At 46.6% G+C, this 22729-nt stretch overlaps 1 protein-coding gene across 2 annotated transcripts in view; it reads left to right on the top strand.

Annotated features, from left to right (window-relative positions):
- USB1 (U6 snRNA biogenesis phosphodiesterase 1) overlaps nucleotides 1-22729 on the top strand; it is a 304701-nt gene that overhangs the window by 23224 nt on the left and 258748 nt on the right. For both annotated transcript variants that reach the window (XM_069654466.1, XM_069654474.1), the window contains exons 2-3: nucleotides 9145-9299; nucleotides 11225-11408. In XM_069654466.1, the coding sequence (XP_069510567.1) occupies nucleotides 9145-9299; nucleotides 11225-11408 (339 nt within the window). The remainder of the gene's footprint in view (nucleotides 1-9144; nucleotides 9300-11224; nucleotides 11409-22729) is intronic.

A 22729-nucleotide genomic window follows, 5' to 3' on the forward strand; every position in this document is an offset into this window, starting at 1 on the left:
AATGATTGTCTTCATCCCCACCAATCGCGTTTGAGGCCTTTGGTGGGCATGGAGTCTGTCATGATTTCACTCTTGTATGATTTAGCCATTTTTCTGGACCGTAGAGGGGTCGGAGTGCTGATCCTTCTCATCCTCTCTGCGACCTTTGATCCTGTGGATCATGGCATTCTCCTTGGCCGCCCGGAACAGGTTGGAATCTTGGGTGTTCCACTGGCATGGTTTGCTTCCTTCCTTGCCGAACGTACACAAGCTGTTTCCTTTCACGCCTGTGTCTCTTCTTCTTCCTCTTTTCCTTGTGGTATGCCCCAAGTGTCGGCGCTGTCTCCAGTATTGTTTAATCTTTACGTGCGATCGCTGGCTGACCTCATCTCAAAGTTTGGAGATCACTTTTATACTTGCGCGTACGACACCCAACTGGTGTTTCATCTTCACTCAACTTCAACTGAACCCCCCCCCGTAAGCTGGGAGACTGTCAGCCTTAGGAAGTTGGATGGCATCAAACTGGTTGAAGCTTAATGGTGAAAACACGGAAGTCCTTGTGTTTGGTTCCCAGACGGCTAATACCAGTTGGAGCTTTGAGTTCTGGCTTGACTCGCTGGCCTCTTGCCCCACCCTTAGTGCCTCTGTGAAAAGTCTTGTTGTTATGCTTCTCCCAACCGGCTGTTGTGAAGCTCAGATATTGGCAGTCTGCAACTCTGGCTTTGTCAAATTAAAAGTGCTATGAAAGATTCTCCCTTTCCTTCCTTCAGACTGTTCTGCTAAGGTGGTTACCTCAGCAATTATGGGATCATTGAATTACTCTAATGGGGTTTACCTGGGACATCCACTCTATAAGTTGCAGCGGCTGCAAGTGCTTCAGAATTCTGCAGCAAGTTTGGCGGTAAACGCGGCAAGACTCACTCCTTCTGCAGTGAAAGACTGCATGCTGTGGCAGCTCCACTCCCTACCTGTGAAGGCCAGAACTGAGTTTAAGACTTTGGGCCCCAACACGAGTTGGGCAGTAGCCCTTAAATACGGTGGTGTTACCGTCGCATTTAAGGGTCCGCCCAATGTCGGCTGGGATACCGCCCAACTCGTGATGAGGCCCTTTATGTGTTACTCACTGGGCTCTTCACAACACTTGGGGCTACCTATTTAAAAAATAAACTGGAGCATTACCAACCAACCAGATGCCTCTGTTCATCCTCCCTAGTGCTATTAAAAAGAGCCCAGTTAGGTGGCAGCTCTTTCTCGGTTCTTGCCCCTACCCTGTGGAACAAGATTTTGGCCTCACTATGTGATATTGGGGACTATCTTCAGTTCTGCAAAGCATTGAACACCCATCTTTTCTAACACTCTCTATGATGCTGAAGGCACTCCTGGACTGTCTGTTCCTTTCCAGCCCCTAGATGCCCTTGGTCCTTAATGTGCGCTCTATAAATTTAGTACATTACATTACAGACTTCGCCATGCACATGCAAATCCTGGGAGGGGAAGAAGAGCCTGAATTGGCCAGCGAAAGTTGTCCAATTAGTACAGAGGGAGGTAAATGTAAGCACGGGACAGGATGTGTGTACTTTTTGGGTGAGGTCAGCAGACAAATATCCAATACACTAGGACGAGTACGCTAAATAATGTGCACTTAACGAACCACAGTGAGAGAAGAGATTCGCATACGCTGTCCCAGGAAGTCCCTGCACCACGTGAACCCTGGAGGAAGCAGAGCAAGGACAAACCAGGGAATACACAAGTTTGAAACTCGCCCGATACTGTAGATGGGGACGACCGAGCCCCGGCGCGACCCGAGCATGAGAAACCAGCAGGGCAGCAGCCCAAGGGAAGAGACTGGGACACCAGAGTCACAGCGCGACACCAGCTTGAGAAACCAGCAGGGCAGGAGCACAGAGAAAGGTGGTGGCGAAACCAGGGAAGACTTGCGGTGGACAACCAGTCCTATGACCATCGCCGATACCACAGTGCATAGAAAGCCACAGGGGGTCTGGCCCGTTATAGGAAGACCCGAGAGAAGTGAAAAACCACAAGGAGGAACACGCAGATGAAAGGAAGGCAATGACGATCCGATGCCTGAGAGAAGGCGACCAAGGAATAAGGCTCCCAAAGGCATTCTTCACAAAAAGTAGGTAATAGGGAGAATGGGAATAATGGGAGGCTGAGAAAGGATCATTATATCCTGCAAACCACTTGTCTCAGTGGAAGTCACGAGATAGTTACCCCTTAAGTAAATAAACCTTAACTGGTGGGATACAAGAGAGGGACGTAATATCATGGGAAAAGGGGAACGCCACTAGACCTTTTGTACAAGAAGAAGAGAATATGAAAAGGAGAGAACATTTTGAGCAAGAGTCCAGGAGAACTATAACACTTAACCCAGTATATAATCAAATAGGCCAAAGCAAGCCGAGTTATAATTGACCAGGAGAGAAAGACTTTCTGAATAATATGGTCTTCCCAAGATATGCTGGAGACCGCAACCAGGAATATATAGCTTTTTTAAAAAGATTCCTAAAAGGGAACCCCAAGGAGAAGGGCAAACTGCAGGCCGCATCTGAGGAATTAAAAGACTGATCCAAGAAATGAAGAGAGACTATTGGAGGATTACATGTTGCTAAAGAATCCTATACCACTGGTACTAGAAGTACCCTCAGGAGAAGGAGTCATTCTCCGTGAATAATTTAGTTTTCATAGTGGAAGGGTCAGATAGGGTAGTTTTGTACAGCAGACTTCATCCTTTAGGACATTCACAACTGACTGACAAGCCCCTTAGTTAGAAACATAGGCTGGGACCACCCTTAGAGATAGGGCAAGTTAGACCTTGTATATTATTTTAATAAAAACATGTGAGCCATGTCCACAAAGTGTCTGTGTCCTTCACCTGACTATCTACAAGAGCAAATGTGAAGCGGGTATATCTGAGTGAAAGGTGGGTGTTTGAGTAGTATAGAGGAGGGAAAGTAGTGGTGTGGAGGAGGAGTAATGAAGCAGAGTGGGAGAAATAACCTCAAAGTGTGAAGCCAAGGACTAGATTGTGAGAGAGAGAAACGACAGGAGGAGTGGAGATTGGGTGTAGAAAGAAAAGGGGAAGAGGAGGAAGGGGTTGTGAAAGATCATTTAACAGCAGGCCTGCAAGGCACCTCTCAATTCCCCATAGAACAATAACCTCTGGATAGACTAGCGATGGCTCGGAAGTCCCGGAGGGAGTATAGAGAGCCATTGATTTGGGAGCTATCTGTAGCTAAAGATAGCAATTTGACATAGGGGATTATCATTCAGTATTACTAATAAGGGGTTACGGACGCCTCGATTAGGGAGGAAATCCCAAGGTAGACGAGAGACAGAGGGATGGCCGTAGGGCACACAAATATAATAATCAAACCTTTGAACCGCCCTTGAGCCTCAGAGTGATTAGTGTGCCATCTGTGAAAACAATGCGATTATAGTTGTCTACCTAAACTCGCCCCCCTTGAAATCAAATGGTGAAGCAGTTCTCAGAAGAAAGTTGGAAACAAAAGAGTGCAGTTAGTTTTCATCAGAGAAATATATCACTTTACTATATAGTGCACCAGTTCTAAGACTGATCCAATCTAAAATGTTTCACGCTGTCTATGACAAACTATTGGGTCCTCCTTGGGCATCAATACTATTTTACATCTCTTGTAATGTTCAATTGGTCAAAAATATTTCTAAAGGTTTATTTTTCCCTGGAAGTCTGCTTTAGGACATCAATGCCCAACTCTCTCACTATTCGCAAGGAATCTGGTTCACCCCAGTTCCATGTATTCATTAAGGAATATATTTCAATGACTTTGACTGTGGCAGGCACCAATCAAAAGACTTGTAATTCCAATTTTCAATAGTCAATGCCTAAGGCCCAGAGAGATCTCAAATTACAGTAGGAAAGCCACATATGATGATAATTGTTAGGAAACATTTCCATTTCATGTGTAATTTTCCCTCCAGTTGTGTACCCCCCCAACGTTTTGCTGATGTTTAACACCATAGTCTGACTTTACCAGAGGAACCCAGCCTTCTGCTGCACCCCTCTGGGCTTTTTGCTCACTTTTTATGGGGAAACTGACATGCCCTTGAGACAGTCCGTATTGGCAGAATTTGTTTCCCTTATTCTTTTCCAATGTTGCAACTTTTCTGCAACATATAACAGGTGTACAATGTACCTTGCAGTACCATACACCTGGGTCTATTAGTCATTTCTAAAGGCCCTAGATACTCTCTAGAAGAAGTGCAGATGTGCCTTAGACAGGGCTGGTGGCAGCTTATCATTTCGTATATTTCTAACCCTTTCCTGCCAGGTAAACCACGATTACCGCGTTTGGCACGAATAGGTGGCCTGGCTCCAAAATGGCCAAGCCACAAGGTTCTTTGTCCTATAGTTTGGACATCTTGCCCCTTCACCTTCCCCAGGTCGAGCCGACCCGGGTCAGTCCTTATTTGGCCATGCATTCTCCTGTGAAACGCCAAGCTTTTGCGGGCTTCTGCATGCCTTGTGTGTGTGCCTCCAGGATGTGGGCTGGAACGTCTGGTTCTAATACACATCCTGGGTGCAAGAGAATCTGGAGTGCTGTGAATGCCTGGGACCACTGCGGTCCGTGATTGGTCCATGTATGGTATGCCTGTATGTGAGCAGATCTCCCATTGGGTTCTCTTGGTGTTGGCGCGCAGGAGATTCTGGATAAGAGAAGGCGCCAAACACCCATACCATGTCGATCTCGGGAGTTCTCACAGAATGAAGGATAGGATCCAAGTATCCTGAAACTAAGAAGGCGAGTCAAGGAACCGCTGGTGACCCGCTGGAAGGTTTGGCACCCTGAGCCTGCTCTCATCCCGTGGGACCCATCTGTATCTGGTCGTCCTAGAAGGCCTGCGAAGACGCTTTGACCCATTGGAATAGTGGGACCAATTATTCTCAGCACCTTCACCAAAACCTGCAAGTAAGTCTTCTCGGAAGTGTCCCTGGGATGACCAGCTTATGCAGGCTCTTTGCCCTGGTACCGCTGCCGTTCCGAGGAGGCCCTCGAAACTTGGTATATCGCTAGCTCTGAGTTCACGGCACCCTCACACTGTTTCGTACACTTGGCGTTCCCAGGTCTGAAGTGAGACGAATGCGCCCGAACCTGAGTAGACCCGGTTACCGGGTCGCTCAGCCGTGGTGACGACCTTTGCAGGTGCGCTGCATTTGTGCCCCTCTTGCCCGTGAAGCCTGCTGCAGTGAAAGTGGCCTGATCCATCCACCAGGAGCGGAGAAATCGCTGCTGTCCCGTTGGGGAATCATTGGTGAATCTTCGTCGCTGAAAGCCACAGAGATGCCAAATTGCTGCACTTGAACCTGCAACCGAAGTGGACTCGACTGCCGAAGTTTGGTCCGGAGTGCGCTGGGGGTCGGTGAGTAATCGCAACCCTAACCAGTGGCCCCTAGAGCCTCCATCGTTTTTACGCATGAGTGGCCCCTGGGGGCCCCCCCTTTCCCCTGCTAGTGCAAACTATTCCCAACTCTTGGAATCAAATCTGCCCTCAAGTGGAGACCCTCATCGAATAGTGGGAACCTATTCTTCATCGCCTCACCCACCTTCATGAGTTGCTACAAACCCTTGAAGAGACCCCGTTTTGCCCACTTGAATTACTGTGTGTGCTGGCATTGCATGTACATTTGAGCATTAGGCTCCACTCTTCTTAGCGATTGGACTGCCTCTTAGTTAGAAGTGTGTTGGATGCAGAAGGGACTAAAGACTATTTGCACTGCCTGTTTCCTTCCCCTTTTAGGTTGTGGACCCATTTCGTGCATTAACCCTTTAGACCCCAATGGTCTTGTATATATGTATTTAGATAGGATTGTGTTGGCTTAATAGTATTACTGTGATTTGATTTGTGTGTTGAAACTCAAAGGCCTTGAAATAAATGTATATTTATTTTTAATATATCTACACCTGATTGGGAGTGGTTTGTAAAGGTCCTTTACTCTCTGTGCTCATTGAGGTCTTTCAGTCACCCTAACCCCTCCTGAGACCTAGTCTTGACTGCTGCCAAGCTACCTTGATTGGTCTGACTTGTCCAGAAGGTTACCCTGTCCAAGAAACTAGGCTGGCCTCCTGAACCTCTTCACCAGGTCAGAGTTCAGAAATCCATCTTAACAATAATAAGATTTCAATTTTAATTCTAAATCAGAAAGCACATATGCCTTGTAGTATAATCTTGACATACTTTGTAAACAGAGTTTTCCCAAAGTACTTTTAATTGCTCCGGAGATTCAATTAATTCTTGGGTCATTTGCCTAAATAATCTGGGGTCATAATACTCAATTTTGGTTTGCCTTTCAAAGGCCCAAGACAGGTAGAGAGACACCAGCCGGCTTCAGGTAAGCTCTTTTCTGGTTATCCTTCTGCTCCCAAGATCCCTCTTAAATAATTTGGTCCTGCCTTGGGAAAGGACTCTGTGTTTCGTCCAATGTGGGTGAAAGGTATTTTAAGAATATTTCTGTCATTCCATGTAGTTGGAATCCAAATGTGCCCTTTCGACAGTCGGGCGGGCTTCCTTGCTTTTCTGTTTTTCCCAAAAAACTCACTTCGAATGGATTGTGTACTCCCATGTATTCCTCATCTTTTATATATTCATAAGTCTGTGTGCAGCTTTGGTAAAATCTTTCATAGTATAGGGTGCCATGTGTCAGGCCGTGGCCCTCAACGGCCTCCGTCCTTGGCTGTGATGTTGACACTGGTATAAGTAGCTTGCGTGGCACCTGTTGCCTCAGTTCGGTTTTTCTGTATACTCGGCACGCTTCGAACGGTTCATCTCCTCAGCAATTTCTATTTGTGTGTTTTCACATGTTCATAGTTTGTCGAAAATGTCTACACCAAAGACCGGTTTCAAACGGTGCTCTGAATGTGGTGCTAAAATGTCCATTACGCACCCACATTGGCTCTCACTGGGTGTGGACCACAGAGTCGATGACTGAGGTTCCTGTCAGTCAATGACAGTGAAGGCCTTGAGGGAGAGGAAGGGGAAACTCATGCCCCTTTCTATATCCCCTTGTACTACCCCTTCAAAAAAGAGGTCATTGCATGACTTCTCAGAGGTTTCCCCTGTGAAATAGCGCTCCAAACATTCAAAGCTCTCGCGATCCACATTCGTCATTCGTCCTCATCCTCAACCCACAAAAAGGCAAAGAAACAACGCCATTGGTTGCAGTCGTCTTAGTTGGGCTCCTCTCCTGACAAACGGGTAACTTTCCTAGCAAGTCGGCGTCTTCGGCTGATTGGGCAAAATACTGTCCCCAAATGCTGGATGTTTTTCATAAGGCGTCTCCAAGCGCCCCTTCGAAAGAACCCAAGAAGGCTCGAGAACGCACGGTGTCTAATAAGACTGGCAGACTGGCAGGGTTTCTTCTGAGACCACTACTTGCGCACCCAAGAGCCCGGGCACTAAGTCTCCTCGACATGCGTCGAAGGAGTCTTCATCGCAACACAAATTGAAATCTAAGCCTTCCTCCTCGACTCCTGTAAAGGAGCGAGTATCTGGACCATCAAAGCCAGTCCTACTGTCGAAGCCGTTAAAGTTGTAGATGCCCTAGGCGCTTTTGACGCCTTTGATGCCATCAATGTCTTGGAAGACTTCGAGCCATTCTGTCGACTGGTCAAAGTTTTTTAAGCCTTTACCTAAGATGATTTCTTTAAGACCATGGTGTCGATTTTTGAGGAGGACGACGAAGAAGAAGAAGAGAATGTACCTTTTTGGCTTTGAGTATGGTACTCCCAATGTGCCTGATGAATTCATCTCAGAGGAGTCCAGATTGCAAGATCTTGTGGACACTCTGAAAGATGCTAGTGGCTTAGTCACCTCACCTGAGACACATTTTACCACTCGTGACTCTTGAGGTCATACTGACCCGTCATATAGAGCCGTGATGGGGAAAGTCACAGAATATCTAGGATGGGGAAAACTTGTGTCAATCCTGGAAAAGGATAATTTTACAGACCTCCTGGATGGCAGACCTCCATGGGAGCCTGTGTTACCTTTCCACACTGCTTTAAGCACCAGAGTGTTTGAAAACTGGTTAAAATCATATACCACACTAGCGGTCAACACATATCTGACCAGAAAATACAGGGCTGTCTCAGAAGACCCAGATTTCCTATCTAAACACCCCACTCCTGAGAGCTTGGTGGTCCTAGCAGCCACGTAAATTTCGAAGTCTGCGGATTATCCTACTACCCCCCTGGATAGAGATGATAAAAGGTTTCTGCAGGCCGCTTGGCTCTCCAGCCCTCCAGCCCATAAATGCGACTTGTGCCCTGGCGAAGTATACGCACACCTTGTAGGACGTGATAGCTTTGGCCGTAGACCATATCCCCGAGGGGTAGGAGAGAGGGAGATTTCTTAACCTGGTGTAGGACAAATAAATAATTGCTTTAACTGCCTTTGGTAAATGAAATATATTAATAACCAAACAATCATTCATGTTCTGTTATAGATGTAAATGTAATCGGAAAAGATTTTAAAATAAATCACCGTATACTGTAAATTTGTACTGCACGTCTTATGGTCACCAAATTACAAGGAATTCTGGATGTTGAAGTTCTTGTTCTACTTGCAAGATTGCACTTGACACTTTGCAGCTGATTTTTTTAGTTTTGTATACACCCACAAACGTGTATATAATGTATCCATTCTTATCAAAATGATACATTTATATTTTGATGTAAATTTATCTTTTATTAAAATAACTGTGGTTTAAATCCGTGCATAAGCAAGAGTAGTTTCAGTGACAGAAGAAACGTATACGCGAGATGGAGTAAGAGTGGAGGGGGCTGGCATGCCACTTGGTCAATTTTCAAAATGCAGCTGTCCAGATTGTCACAAAATGGAATAGTCTAGTTTCTGATCTTTGAGACATTTTGTTTGTATCTGTGCTCTTTATTTTCGAATTTCCACTTATCTGAAATTACTGACTCTTATAAATTGGAATTGCGCCCACAATATTTGGATAAGAATCCAAGGGTTCCTTTTTGAAATGTTAAAATCGATCCCAAAATTGCTATCAATTGTCTCATGGCATTTTGGTAATAGAAATGTGTTGCAAAACATTGATGTACAGATAGTTGATGGACTCACTTGCCCAGCTTTCTCACTCCCTAGGGCTCTTCCTCGACTTCCAATACCAGAGAGTGTGCTTCATATGTTTCAAGATGACCCAGAAGAGGCAGTCCATGAAGATAGTGCCAGACATGGTGGACGGGTGCGCAATTTCCCACATGAACGGGGCAACTGGGCAAGCTATGTCTACATTCCTTGTAAGTAGCATTCATTTGGCTCCTTATACAGCTTGTCTGTAATGTTTGATGGGTATTTGGCTTGTGTATAAACCTTGTGTGTGATGCATCACCTGGTTCTTCAGTCACTGAGTTGATTAACTTTTTATGATGCCCTATTGCATGCCTACTGCTTGTGATAATGTCTGCTCCTTGTGCTTTATGCCCGATGGAGTTTTTGTAACTTCTAGTAGAGTTCTCATTGTGGAGAGTAAAAGGGATATATTAAACACAGTGACCGTTGAGATTTAAACAGTTGCTCTTAAGAAATGACTCCTTTCCATGAACGCTCTCTCACTACTAATGGATGATTTCTTGCCAGCAAAGCCTGTCATCTATCGCGTGGATACCAGGATACCAGGAGTGTATCCAGCTTCATGACACTGAAAGCAAACAAACAATGGACCAGCTGAAAAGAAGCCTTTAGGAGTACAGGCAAAAGTGTAACATTGAATGCTGGGCGCTGACATATTCACTATATCCTCTAATTTGGAATTACAAACCATTTAGAGAGAAGTAGATGGCCCCAACTATGAGACCCCATTGAATCTTGGTTATATTTATACTTCCAACGGCCCTACTTAAAAACTACATCACAACGCCATCGTTTCACAAGAAAGCTTAGATATATGGCTTAGAGAAATTGAAAATCACAAAATGCAATGAGAGTTTGTTCTGTGCCTTCCTTGTTCATCAGGGACATAATTTGCCTGTTCTCATACCCTCTGTTGATATAATGGTGCAACCAATCCTTTCCCACAGGAAATAGCCTTCTTGTGAAAAACATTCTAGCAGTTTTTATTTCTGTGCAATCACCAACATAATCCACCCAACCCCAAGGTAGCCAATACATTTATTACAATAAAGGCAAACATAATTGATCCTTGTAGCAAGGGATAGTACTAACCCTGCTCAAGAAAACTATAGTTCATCCACTCTGGAAAAATAAATCTTTGCTTGGTTCACAAAGTATAAACCAATTGCCAGTAACCAACCATGGAGAAAATGGGTTTGGTGTAAATTCTCACACATTTAGATGAATTTTCCCTATAGGACCTATGCAAGTCTGTATTTTGTCCACCACAGATTAACAAACCTCTCGAATGGTGTCTGGTCAGGATCACCGATTTCAAATTGTAGGTCTAGGAAAACTATCCATGTTGGTTCTCTTGGACCCTAATGCCTCCTGTGAAGCGACCATCGGGTTCTTTTTTCAATGTTAGCTGAAGTGGCACAGCAGGCCAGTGTCACAGAAATGGTTCACTTCATTCCTAGGTGGGTGGACACCCAAGTGCAAGTAGGTACCCATTAGTGCCCTGCAACTATAGTCCTTTTTTAGGGTGCTGCATGTGTTACCTCCGACTTCTCCACCCCCGCCCCCACACCCACCCCCCGTCTTCGGTCGTACTCCACTTTTATATGAGTCAGCTGTTGTCCCTAATGTGACCTGATGGGCTGACTTTTAAATATATTTTGACAAAGGCCAGTTGGAATAAAAAATGATATGACGGGTTAATTCTGCATTCCTCATGCTTATAAATACTTTACTGATAAGCTTCATTGTGAGCATTTTCAGTGCATGTCCCATGGGAATGCCATGACAGTGCATTTTTGTGTGTATATGCATTGTCAAAACCAGATTACATTTAATGGTGTGTATACATTTCCTTAGGGGACACTCCGGAGGTCAATAAATGTGAAGGATATACATTCTTTACACCTGAAGTGATCTGTAGCAAAGCAACAGTATTTCAACAAGCCTGATACCCTTAAAAGGAAAGTAGGAGTTGTAGCACAAGAGGACCCAAGCAGGCTAATTAGGTTTGGTGATCTTTTTCTTTGTCGCCTTTTTGAGATGTGATGGATTGTAGAAGCCTGAAGCTGATTTGCATTTGCTTTCTCTGCAGATGAACCTGTTGAGGAATTCCTTGACCTGCTCGACATGCTTGTTTCTTATGCCCGTAAATATGGCATTGTAATGACTAAGATGGAGGAGTTTCATATCACCCTGTCACGTACAGTGGTTTTACGCCATCATTGGATACATCCATTTGTCCAGTCGATCAGGGATAGGATGGTGCCTGTGTACAGGTAAAAAACATTCTTATAGCTCTTTGTGCATTTTTGTTTCCACCCAGATGAGAATGACTTATTGGGTGTTTCCAATTTTGACAAGACTGTTTTTTTCCTGATGGGTGTACCATTAGTCTTGCACACATGGAGAGGAATCTGTGCTTGTGCATATCCTGAATTGGAAACTGCATCCCCCAACACTATTTCTGCAGCACAATGTGTTCCCCAATACACAGAATCTTTATGCCCCAACCACTCCATTTGTTGTCTCTCCCTCATCCCAGAGCAAGTGGAATTGCCTACTTCTGTGACTAAATGAAAGTGTGTCATCACTGCATCCTTCTAAAGGAAGCTGTCTCCCTGGACAGGCAGCTTGATGCATTTTTACTCTTTTGGGATGGCTAGAAAGGCCACTGTGTTGAATTTGACTTTCTGGCATCAGGATGAGATGGCTGTCCATCTCAGACAGAAGTGTGGGTGTGCATTATGTATTTCTTCTCACAGATGTTTGCCCCGCATCGGCCCCCTCATTACGAGTGTGGCGGGCACGGTAAAACCAGCAGTCCCACAAATACTGCTTTTTTGAAGGTGTCTCACCCGCTAGTCCCTGGTGATCTGTAATCTCAGTGGCCAGCACACGGCCATCACTATTGGATCCAGTTCCTGGGGGTGGACCAGTGCAGGAGGATCACCTGGGTGGGGGGTCTTCAGGGACTGGAAGTGGGACACTGAAGGGTGAGATGAGGAATCCCCTTTCCTCTAACACCTTTTCCCCATCCTACCAGGTAGGATACCTAGAAGCTCCACACCCAACCCCCCTTTCCCGACGCACACACTTTCTCATGGACAGTTCATTGTGAGCGACAACTGGCTAACCCCAGAGCCGTATACCTGCCATGTCCCAACACCCTGGTCAGGCAATTACCAATCATTACGCAAACCTGACTCCCATCACACTTCCCCACACGGATAAAAGGCAGAGCATGAAAGCACACGAAAAAGCAGCAGTTCCAAGGTGGCGATTTAACACGGGAGAAAGGCGGCGAGACCGTAGAGGGTTGCAAAGAGGGTAGTATCCTTGACCTTTAGAAATCACTACTTTTACAAGCCTTGGAAAGTGAGAAGCCTAAGACCAGGAACTGAAGCTGAAAAAACCTTCATTGTGCATCAAAGGTATCCAGGGTGCTCCCGTTTCGATAACTCGGGCCGGGTGGATCGGCTGCCGCCCTGGTACTGTCCTTGGCTCCTGCAAGAAAGCCGCACGAGTAACAGCAGCACAGCCAGTGAGTCAGAGAAACCGATACAAAATCGTCTTGTGTTTTAACCAAGGTTGCAAGCGGCAACATTGTATGAAGAAATCTATAAAGAACAGTGTTTGAAGCGCATGTGGTGAGAGGCGCGATCAAGTGGAAACTAAAGGAGTGAATGTACTTTGAAAATGCTGAATAAAGATACTGTGTACAGAGTGTTCCGGCACAACGTGGGTGCTCATTCGAAGGTCTCTGTTAGGTGTCCAACTGGATGGCAACTGCATTGTGAAAAGGAAACTTTGTATTGAAGTGGTCATGCAACGGGTCTTGCTAAACCTTGTGCACATTCGAAAGTCTGTGATAGTATAAAGTAAAGCAATTAGTCCGAGCCCGGCTGAGGGAGACCAATTGAACCTTGTTTTGGTTAAATGGATCTGAGCCCGGAAGATGGGGATCCAACATTGAACTTTGTATTTGTGAAAAGGATCCGAGCCTGGCTGAGGGGAATTCATGGAGAGGCACCCAAATCATATAGTGAGAATAAGAAAATAACTTTCTGGTTTTGTTTTGTACATCAGGCCTTCCGAATCAAGAGAGTTGGATGGAAACGAGACTTGATCACAGAAGGCCCTGTTGCTAAACTCGGAACTGTATCCTCGTTTCAAGGAAGCCAGAGTGTGCGCTTTGTTTGAGTGAACCGCCTTGCCCCATGCAGAAAACATGGGGAAGGGAGGCCAACGGCCCAAGTATGCTGACATTTTGTGAACACTTCTTTCTTTTCATGAACTTAACCCCACACTATTTTGTAATTTAGTAGTAAGGATTGGCAATAGGTTTTTTAGTATAGGCCCTTTTATGTTGACCAGACTCCACTAGGACTGCCTTCTTTATTATTTGATGGTCGTAGCTTGCTTCCATCTGTAGATTTAGGTTTAAATAGGTGTGTTCTACCCCCTTGCAAAAGTTCAATTAACACCCTTGTACTGTGGTCACTTGTGTCTGTCTTACTTCGATACAATGTCTTCCTTACATGAGGCAGATTTCTAGAACTACTACATGTGAGAATTATTTAAAAGATCCACGGGAGTGCCTGGAGATCATGCAAAGGTCAGCAGTGGACAGTAGACATACCAAATACATAACAAACTTTAATGAGTGCAATAATGTCAATTTTGTTCCAAACGTATCTTCTCTGTTCTGGCCTCTTTGGTCCTTTGAAGGGGATGTGAGACATTGGAAAGCTCCCGGAGCAGGTGCAAATCACTTAAAGAAAAACTGGGACTATGTGTGACTCTGTGCAAAACCATGCTATGCTCCTCATGCTGTTAAAAATGTTTTTAAACAATGCAAATCCTGCAATTGTATTGTTTAACCACCTGGCCCGCTTATGTCTGTCAAGTTTAAGGATCTCATACCATGTGGACATGTGGACCAATTACTAAGAAATCTAAAACATTTCATCTCCTACTCAGAGGTATTCTACCTTTTCTCACCTTCCCCCAGAGGCCCACTGTCTCCGGAGCCCTAGTCCTCTCCAGACTGGACTACTGAAACAGTCTGTTTCTCAATCTTCCCACCTCTACTCTTCCACCTCTTTAACCTATCCAGAACAGAACTGCAAGTCTTATCCTTGGCCTCAAGCCCAGGCACCGCATCTCTCTGGTGCTGAAATTCCTCCATTGCCTCCCCGTGGCTGCAAGGACCAAGTTCAAGTCCCTCTGCATAGTCCTCAAGGCTTTCTGGGCCAGGGCCCCCACTATCTTCAATGCTCTCTTCCCAAGTACTCTCCTTCCAGAGCTCTCCACTCGGCCTCCTCCAACTATTTGCGGGTGAGCCGCATTTCCAAACAGAGATTTGGGGGTAGATCCTTATCCTCTGCAGGTGCCTCCCTATGGAAAAGCCTACCTGCCTCTCTCCGTCTTGAGCAGGACCTCCTTAAATTCTGGAAACTCCTCAAGACACTCTTCTCCTCATCTTTCTCTCTCCCTCTACCCTGCTAATCTCCTTTCTCTTCTGCTTCCCTCCTCGTTGCTCACCCGCAACCTGTTCAGTCAGCTGACTAGTTGCCTGGTGTATCTCCAGAGCCTCACAGATCCCAGGCTCCCCCGCCAATCCTGCACTTGCCTCTGGGCCTCCGCACTCCACCTGCATTACTGCACTTAGAATATGTTTCCGTGAGAATGGCACCCCCTCTGCACTTAACCCTGGCCATTGCTGGACGGGGCGCACTTGTCCCCTTCTGTTTGCTCACTTGCACGACCCAGAATGTACTAGGCCTAGGATGTTATCTGTCCTGTCTTCCGCTGTCTCCTCTCCTCAGCTTTGCAGTGCCTGCACGCAGAGGCGCATTGACGAACAACCTTTTTGTCTTGCATGCTCCTCTCTTGCCCCCCACCTCTTCTCCCCCATTCTTTGTCTCGCACTTACTCCAGCAGAAATGTCCTGACCTAGTATGCTTATTATTGCTTTTGGATCATTTGGAATCTTCAAGGCCTAAGAATGACGACAATATGCCTTTCTTCCCTTCCCGCCTTGAAGCGTTATGAAGCACTTCACTTGTATACTAGAGATTTACAAATAAACAATTACAATTCCTGAGGGAAACTGTTGGAAAATTAAGATTGGAAGGTGCTTCCCATGTTTTGCGGTTGCTCCATGGCATCCTTTTATTCCCCAGAGTGTACCTTTGGATCCTCCATCTTCAGAAAGTTGTCAACATGCAACCCTTGGCCTTCCCCTCTGGGCCCTTCCAGAGGCCAAAATGGGTATGTCCCTAATGTTCAAAAACATAACTAAACTCATTTAATTAAGGCTGGTTGAAATATCAGATAGTTTGAGGTTCTCCTTTTGGTCCAAGAGGGTTCCTACCCTTCAGTCTATAGTTTGCCTTTAAACATTTAAGAGGTAGGGGCACCACTGAGCCACAACTCATTAGATGGGTGCTGGTTGAAGCCAGTCCCGCACTAAGTGCAGATTCGGACACAGCACCTGTACCACTGAGGGTGTCTAGTATTCTATGGCAAAGACTGTGTGGCTTTTCACCCTGGTGTTTAGATTTTGAGAGCTATAGAGTTGGAACCACAGGTGAGGTAGCCCCCCCCCCCTAGAGAGGCTTTGGCAGAGTGACAAAAAGGCACTGGTCTGAATTCGGAAACTTCTGCTACAACAACTACTGAGGAACCTCTGCTTATTGAGATTTATTAGTGAGTCAATGAAAGCTTTTCTCTTGCGTCCATTCTGAATTTCTACTACCATCGTATTGCTTCAGTGCAGACATGGCACAATGGCTACACACTATGCCACAACTGGTGCATGGCATAGAAAGCAGTAAATGTCAGGCAAACTGTTTGAGCCTTTCCACATATAACTGGCCAAGGAGCAACGGAATGCAAAGAAGACGAGATGAAAGTGCAGAACCTTTGTTCAGGATGGTTGTAATGCCTTTAGATCCGGAGGCACGCAAACTAGAAATCAGTATTGCTATAGCAAAAGGTGTCAGGCTGGGTCAAGTCAGTGTCTTAATTTCATGCAAGGTGTCACACTGGCACTGAGTACCTGTTTTCCATTGAAGTAGCCGTGTTTGAGAGACCAGGCTGCTGGCAACGTAGTGCTGATTGTGCTGATGATGCAGAGCATGAAATCAACCGCTTCCCCGGATAAACACAACAGAACCATGGGCCAACTCTCCAGGCCAAGGTACAGCACTTCCCTGATTTACATTGTGAAAGGATAGTGCAGTCACTGGCAGGGAAGGCCACTCCAGAAGTCCAAGGTCAGAAGCGATGACAGACAAGCTCCATAGGTATCGCAGGCAGCAGGGAGCTCAAGCTAGTTTGTAGGAATGACCCTGCTGGAGACCTACACCACAAGGCCAGAAGAGAAACAGTATCTCGGACCAGCAGAAAAACAGGGACAAACCCAATAGTGAGGAAGGCTCAAAAGTAAGAATCAAATGGTCTGGAGAAGAAAAGGGCCAGGCAGCCCGGGCAAAGAACTGTAGCCAGGAGGAATGGGCAGGGAACTGGAGCAAGGAGAACTGGGGAATGAAAGCAAAAGAATTCAAGAACAAGAATAGCAGTGGAGTGAACGCTATGGGACGTGGTTTGCCTGGCACTCTACAGGGCTTAAATAAGCACGGACACATCCAAGAAAGGCCTGGGATGGAGGACGTGATTGCTGTGGCAACCTTATGTGCCTCCCAAACTGCATATGCACAGAATGCTGAAATCGGATGCCCATGTCTGCACAGAGGCACCAAGATGGTGGTGGCCATCTCTGTCCGTGTCTGGAGGGGCTTGATGTCACAAGCCCGCAACCTCTGCCAACGCAGATAGAGCCACCACACGGGAACCCAGACAACAGGCAAGGCATTAGGAGCACTGCACGCTGATGCAGTGTGATACTTAATACCTCAAACATGGAGATCTTCTTAGGGTGCCCAAAACCAAAGATGCTTAACAGTCTTGGTTCACACAATATAGCGCCAACCACGCTATACTGTGGCTGCAGGTCACCCTGCTGGGCAAGTCTTAATAACTTCCATTGCTCTTTTGTAAAGAACTATGCCAAGTTTAGATTGAAAAATAGTTTATTGCCACCAGGGGGCAAAAGTTCAATGTACAAGCTACTTGCCAGCCATAAAAAAGTAACTCACCACCTCAATTCTATCTATACTCATGGCCCACTATTTCCTACTCGCCAAGAGTCAACTATCACTAGCCAATGGCTAGTAGGGAGTGCAGATTTTGCACCCTGCCTCACAGCTCTGAACCCTCCACACCTCTGCCAAGCTGTGTTTCACCGTCTGCTCTTATTTAAGCAATTTACATCTACTACACTCTGATGACTTGGACACTGTATTAGATTCCAGTTTCCTCCGGCTGGCCGTGCAAAAAATAGCATCTTCCCCATTACCATTAAAGCGTACAAAAAAGGAATAGGAAAGAATGGGGTAGGAAGGAGTGGAGGAATTTAACCATATTGGTAGTGGTCTGGTGGAGTCACAGGGCACTAGGGACTAGAGATGAGGTGGTGGAATATATATAAAGATTCACTAGACTTTGTAAGTCACAAGCTGCATGGGACTGAATTTGGACATTGATTGGCCAAATACCTGGGTTTCTTAACTTGCGTGTAATTTGCTTTTCTGTCATGAAGTCCTTGACCCTCTGTGAGAAACCTGAGGGTATTCTCACCAGTAAACCTTGAGAATCCCTTATTCAGGTGGCCAAGAAAAGGGTGATCCTCTCTTATCCTGACCCGGAAGACAGAAGAGCGGGGAAAGATCATCTCGGTAGGGGAACCCAGGGTTATGCTGAGGAGAATTCCCAGAGGGAGACGCGGTATGTCACAGGGAAAGAAGATGAGGAGTGCGAGATCCCCGAGACCTTTGTGGGCTGTGCTACATCTGGCCCCCTGTCTCCCATAAAATCTCCCATATCAAAATCTACCAAACCCCCCACCAACCCAATCTGGTAAATCCCCTGGGAGCACGAACCTTATTAAATTGGAAAATCACATCTCCCAGAAACCCTACTTTCCCGCTTTCTTCCCGAAAACTCTCAAACTTTTTTTTTCTACATCCTTCTGATTATTCTTTTCTGAACACTCAGTCTACCCTGACAAAACAATACCGGTCCCAGAATCCCATGTGTTCATTTCACAATCCCAGTTATTCCTGTGTGCCTCACAAACCCCAACAATCCCGTTCCTCTGATTATCATTTTCCAAACTCCCAGTCAAATGTAACCTACTCTTCCGAGATCCCCACAAACCCTAATACAAGGGGTTTTATTCCATGTAACACCTCTTTCCCTTCTGACCCGGTAGGATACCTGGAAACTCCACCACCTTCTTTCTCCCGACATAACACTAGAACTGTTTACTTGACATGTCCCTACACAAGGGTCTGGCAGAGTCAGGCAATTTGATCAGAATAACACACACCTGACGGCCCCTTCTTTTCCCCACAGGCATAAAAGGTGGAGCGAAAGAGCACAGTACGAGCAACACGAGAAAGGCGAGCACGGCAGACAGCACGACGAGAGGGCTAATCGAACGCGGCAGTACAAGAGAAGGAGAAAGTCTGCAGGAAGTGAGAGGGAGGCAAGGAGAGAAGTGACCGTTTCCTTTTTGTTCCAGGCCTGCGGAACCTTCATGGAAGAGAGTCTAATACCGCGAACAATAGCACAAGTGTCTTGCAGCAGATGTCAATGGTACATGGGGCAAGCCTATGCCAATAAACCGGAAAGAGAAAGGTTCCTGCTACCGTGGTACTAGCCTTGACTCGAGACCGAAAGAAAGCCAAGCGGTTCATCCCAGCCGGTGAGTCAAAGGGGAAACTGATAAGAACCGGGCTGTGATAAATGAAAGTCGCAGAGTGGCAAGTTTGAACCACGTTCAAAGAACTGTAACAGTGTTAAGGGGAGACAAGCTGCAAAGGGAAACCGGCACCACGTGGGTGCTAACTCAAGATACTCTGGTCGATCCGCTACTGAGTAAAGCTACAGATACCAGAAGGCTGCAGGAGAGCCACCAAAGATAGGTCAAAGTGGTCATACAGGAGGTCAAGCAAAATCCCTGTACAATCGAAAGTCTTTGATCTACAATCTGATAAAAAGCCAGGGAAGTGAATCCCATAGTGAGAAAACAAGGGACGTGAATCCCACCAATCTTGAAGTGAGTAAAAGGAAACTGGCAAGGGTGAACCCGAAGAAGGTATGCCACTAAAGAGGGGCAAAGTCTAAAGTGCCTAACAAACAGTGTTGACAAATGTGAATCCGGAAGAGGGATGTCCATGTAAACTGTTGGGAAAAGACATTGAGAAACAAGGGAACTGAATCCCGCCAAAGAAGAAGAGAACCAGTCAAGACGGGTCCGAGCCCGACTGAGGGAGATCCAGCGGTGAAACTATCATCCAAAGTTTAATAAGAAAAGAACTTTTGTAAAATTGTAGAACACGATACGTGAAGGGTCAGCGCCCAGAAGAGAGAAACCCAGGGGTGAATCATTACTGCCCCACTACCGTGTGAAGGGAACTTTGAGTTGAGGTAACAAGAAGGGTCAGCACCCTCAAGAGGGGGACCCAAGGGGGTGAACCACTATCACCTTATCAAACTTTCATTTGGTTAAAAGAACTTTTGTTTTGGAACACATCTGACCCTCGAAGGCAAAGGAAACGAGACTTGGCCATCGACGGTCATGAGAGCTGCCATTTGAACTGTCGTCTCGTGCTGGAGAAGCCTGAGACTGTACTGTGCTCAACGATCCCACCTTACCCCGTGCTCAAAACGTGGGGAAGGGAGACCCAAGCTACTGCATCCTGATATATTATTTGAGAACACTTATTTCTTTTGTTGAAAACTATCCCACACCCTTTTTGTATTAGTTGTAAGAATTGGCATTAGGTTTTTCCTAGTATATGATATGATATGGCATTTCATAACGTGCCTATACACAAGTGTTTCAAGGTGTGACGAGACAAGGGAGGGGAAACAGAGGGAGGACAGAGACAACGATCCTACCAGGCCAGGTGACATTGAGATCGCGCAAGTGCAGGGGAGGGGGTAAGGGGAAAAGTGCAGGGGGAAAGGGGAGCGGGCAGTGCAGTACATAGGATAACTGTAAAAAAAATAGAGGCAATAAAAAGAAGTGCGGCCAGCTGGTGGCAAGTGCTAGGGCAAGTGCAAGGGTAAGTGCAGACATCCGTTATCAAGTGCTGGTAGGGGCTGTAGGGATACAGAAACAGTCTCTGAGTGCAAGGGTTGCCAGGGGGGCAGTGCATTTGTGCAACTGGCGGGGAGGGGAGCCGCGCCGAGATCAGAGAGTAGCCAGGTAGCCAGTGCAGTTTCAGATTCAGCCAAGAGATCAGCAGGGGAGAGGAGGAGAGAAAGCAGAAGCAAAGAGGAAGGTCTTGAGGTGCTTCCGGAACCGGAGATGGTTCTCCTCGAGTTTCAGAGAGGCAGGGAGGCTGTGCCAGAGGGAGGCCCCAGCCGAAGAAAGAGATCTACCACCAACTCGCTGCTTGGAGAAGTGACTAACCCTGAGGGAGTTGGAGGCGGTTGAGCGAAGAGCTTGAGAAGGAAGATATTTAGGAAGAGAGAGTTGGAGGTATTGAGGTCCCAGGCCCCGGAAGGCCTTGTGGACCATGCAGAGGGTTTTCAACGTAATCCTCGCCACAACTGGGAGCCAGTGCAGCGATTTCAGTCCTGGAGAGATACGATCCCAGGGCTTGAGGCCAAGGACAAGTGTTTCAGTCCTGTTTTGGATAATTTGCAGAGGGCGGAGGTAGAGGCAGGCAGATTTAGAAAGAGGCTGTTCCAGCAGCCCAGCCTGGAGAGAACCAGAGCTCCGGAGACAGTGAGCTTCTGAGGGAAGGAGAGGAAAGGAAGAATACCTCTTTCGAGGTCCAGCTGGTAGTGGGACTTCTTAGAGACGTCAGAGATGTGAGGAGAGAAGGAAAGTGTGGAGTCGAAGATAACCCTGAGGTTTTTAGCCTGACAGGTGGGAGCAGGAAGATGGCCAATAGATACCAGCCAGAGTGTGACAGGAAAGGAGGGAGCAGGTGTGCTGATGGGGAGAATCACGGTCTTAGTGGCATTAAGGCAGAGATCATTGGCGGCACACCGCTCCTGGATGGTGGAAAGACAGTCAGAGATGAGAGAAGGAGAAGAGGTGGCAGAGGGGAGCCTGAAAATGAGTTGAGTGTCATCCGCATAGCACTGAAAGTTGGGTCAGAGAGCGGCAATGCGGTAGGCAAGAAGTGTCAGGTATTGGTTGAAGAGATAGAGGAGATGAAGGACCCCAGTTGGACCTGGGAGGGTCGATCAAAGAGGAAGGAGGTCAGCCAAGCCAGTGCCTGATCAGTGATACCCAGGTTATCACAGAGACGGTTCAGCAGGATAGCATGGTTGACTGTGTCAAAGGCAGAAGAGATCAAGTAAGATGAGGACACAGGGGGTGTTGGAGTCGAGGTTGGAGAGCAGGTCTTCACAGATGTTCAGGAGAGCAGTTTCCATGCTTCTGGCAGCTCTTAAGCCAGGCTGATGATCATGGAGACAACCAACAGATTCAGAGTGAAGATTAAGCTGGGAGATGGCCAGCTTTTCCAGGATTTTGCCCAGGAATAGCGATGGAGATAGGACGATAGTTAGCCGGGCAGGAAGGGTCGGCAGAGGGATTTTTAAGAAAAGGGTGCACAAGGGAGTGCTTCAAGGGGGTGGGGAAGACTCCAGTGGCAAAGGAGTGGTTGCAGAAATCAGCCAGAGCAGGAACCAGGGTGTCAGTGTGGTTCTTGATGGTTTTGGAGGAACAGGGGGGAACCTGTTTAGCAAGATTCTCGTAGATCGGACTTGTCTAGAAACATCGTCTGCAGAGGAGGGAGGAGAGGTGGCCGAAGAAGGGCCAGAGGAAGAGCAGGGAGCAGGGAGTAGGGGGGAGAGGAAGAGTGAGTTTTAGAGATGAAATGAGAAGCCAGGGCCATGCACAGGGCCTGGGAGGGGACAGGAGAGGTTAGAGACTGAAGCAGGATTGGCCAGCTCCTTGCAGATGTTAAAGAGTTTGGCTGAGTTGTTTGATGCCGCAGGGACGCTGGCTTGGATGTGGGCTCTCTTCTTGGTGTGGGCACAGAGCCAGTATTGCCGTTGGAACAGGTGACAGGTCAGTTTGTCAGAGGATGTACCAGAAGCACGCCATTTCCTCTCAACCACCCTGCACTTGCGCTTAAAGGGATAGTCCAGTAAAACATTTTATTTTAAAAATAGATAGGCAACATTAAAAAAAATACTAGCACTTTTTTTTAAAAAACTTCCTATGTAAAATTTTGAGCTATTCAAGCTCAAAATTCGCAAAAGCAAGCACATGGGCGCATCCATTTTGTGAAATGGATTCCCGCCTATGCAGGCTTTTGCGGCACTAATGAAGGAAAAGCCAGCCAGCTGTAGTAAGCAAAAGATACCGCTGGGTGGCTTTTCCTTCATTGGTGCTGTACGCAATCTCCTACAGGGATATGCACTTCAGAACTAAGGATATGCAAGTTCTGTATTGCTTTAAAAATTGTCGGCGAGGAATCTGGTGGGAAAACACAGCAAG

This window comes from Ambystoma mexicanum, chromosome 1p (genome assembly GCF_040938575.1).
Source record: "Ambystoma mexicanum isolate Mex_15411 chromosome 1p, UKY_AmexF1_1, whole genome shotgun sequence".
Taxonomy (NCBI): domain Eukaryota; kingdom Metazoa; phylum Chordata; class Amphibia; order Caudata; family Ambystomatidae; genus Ambystoma; species Ambystoma mexicanum.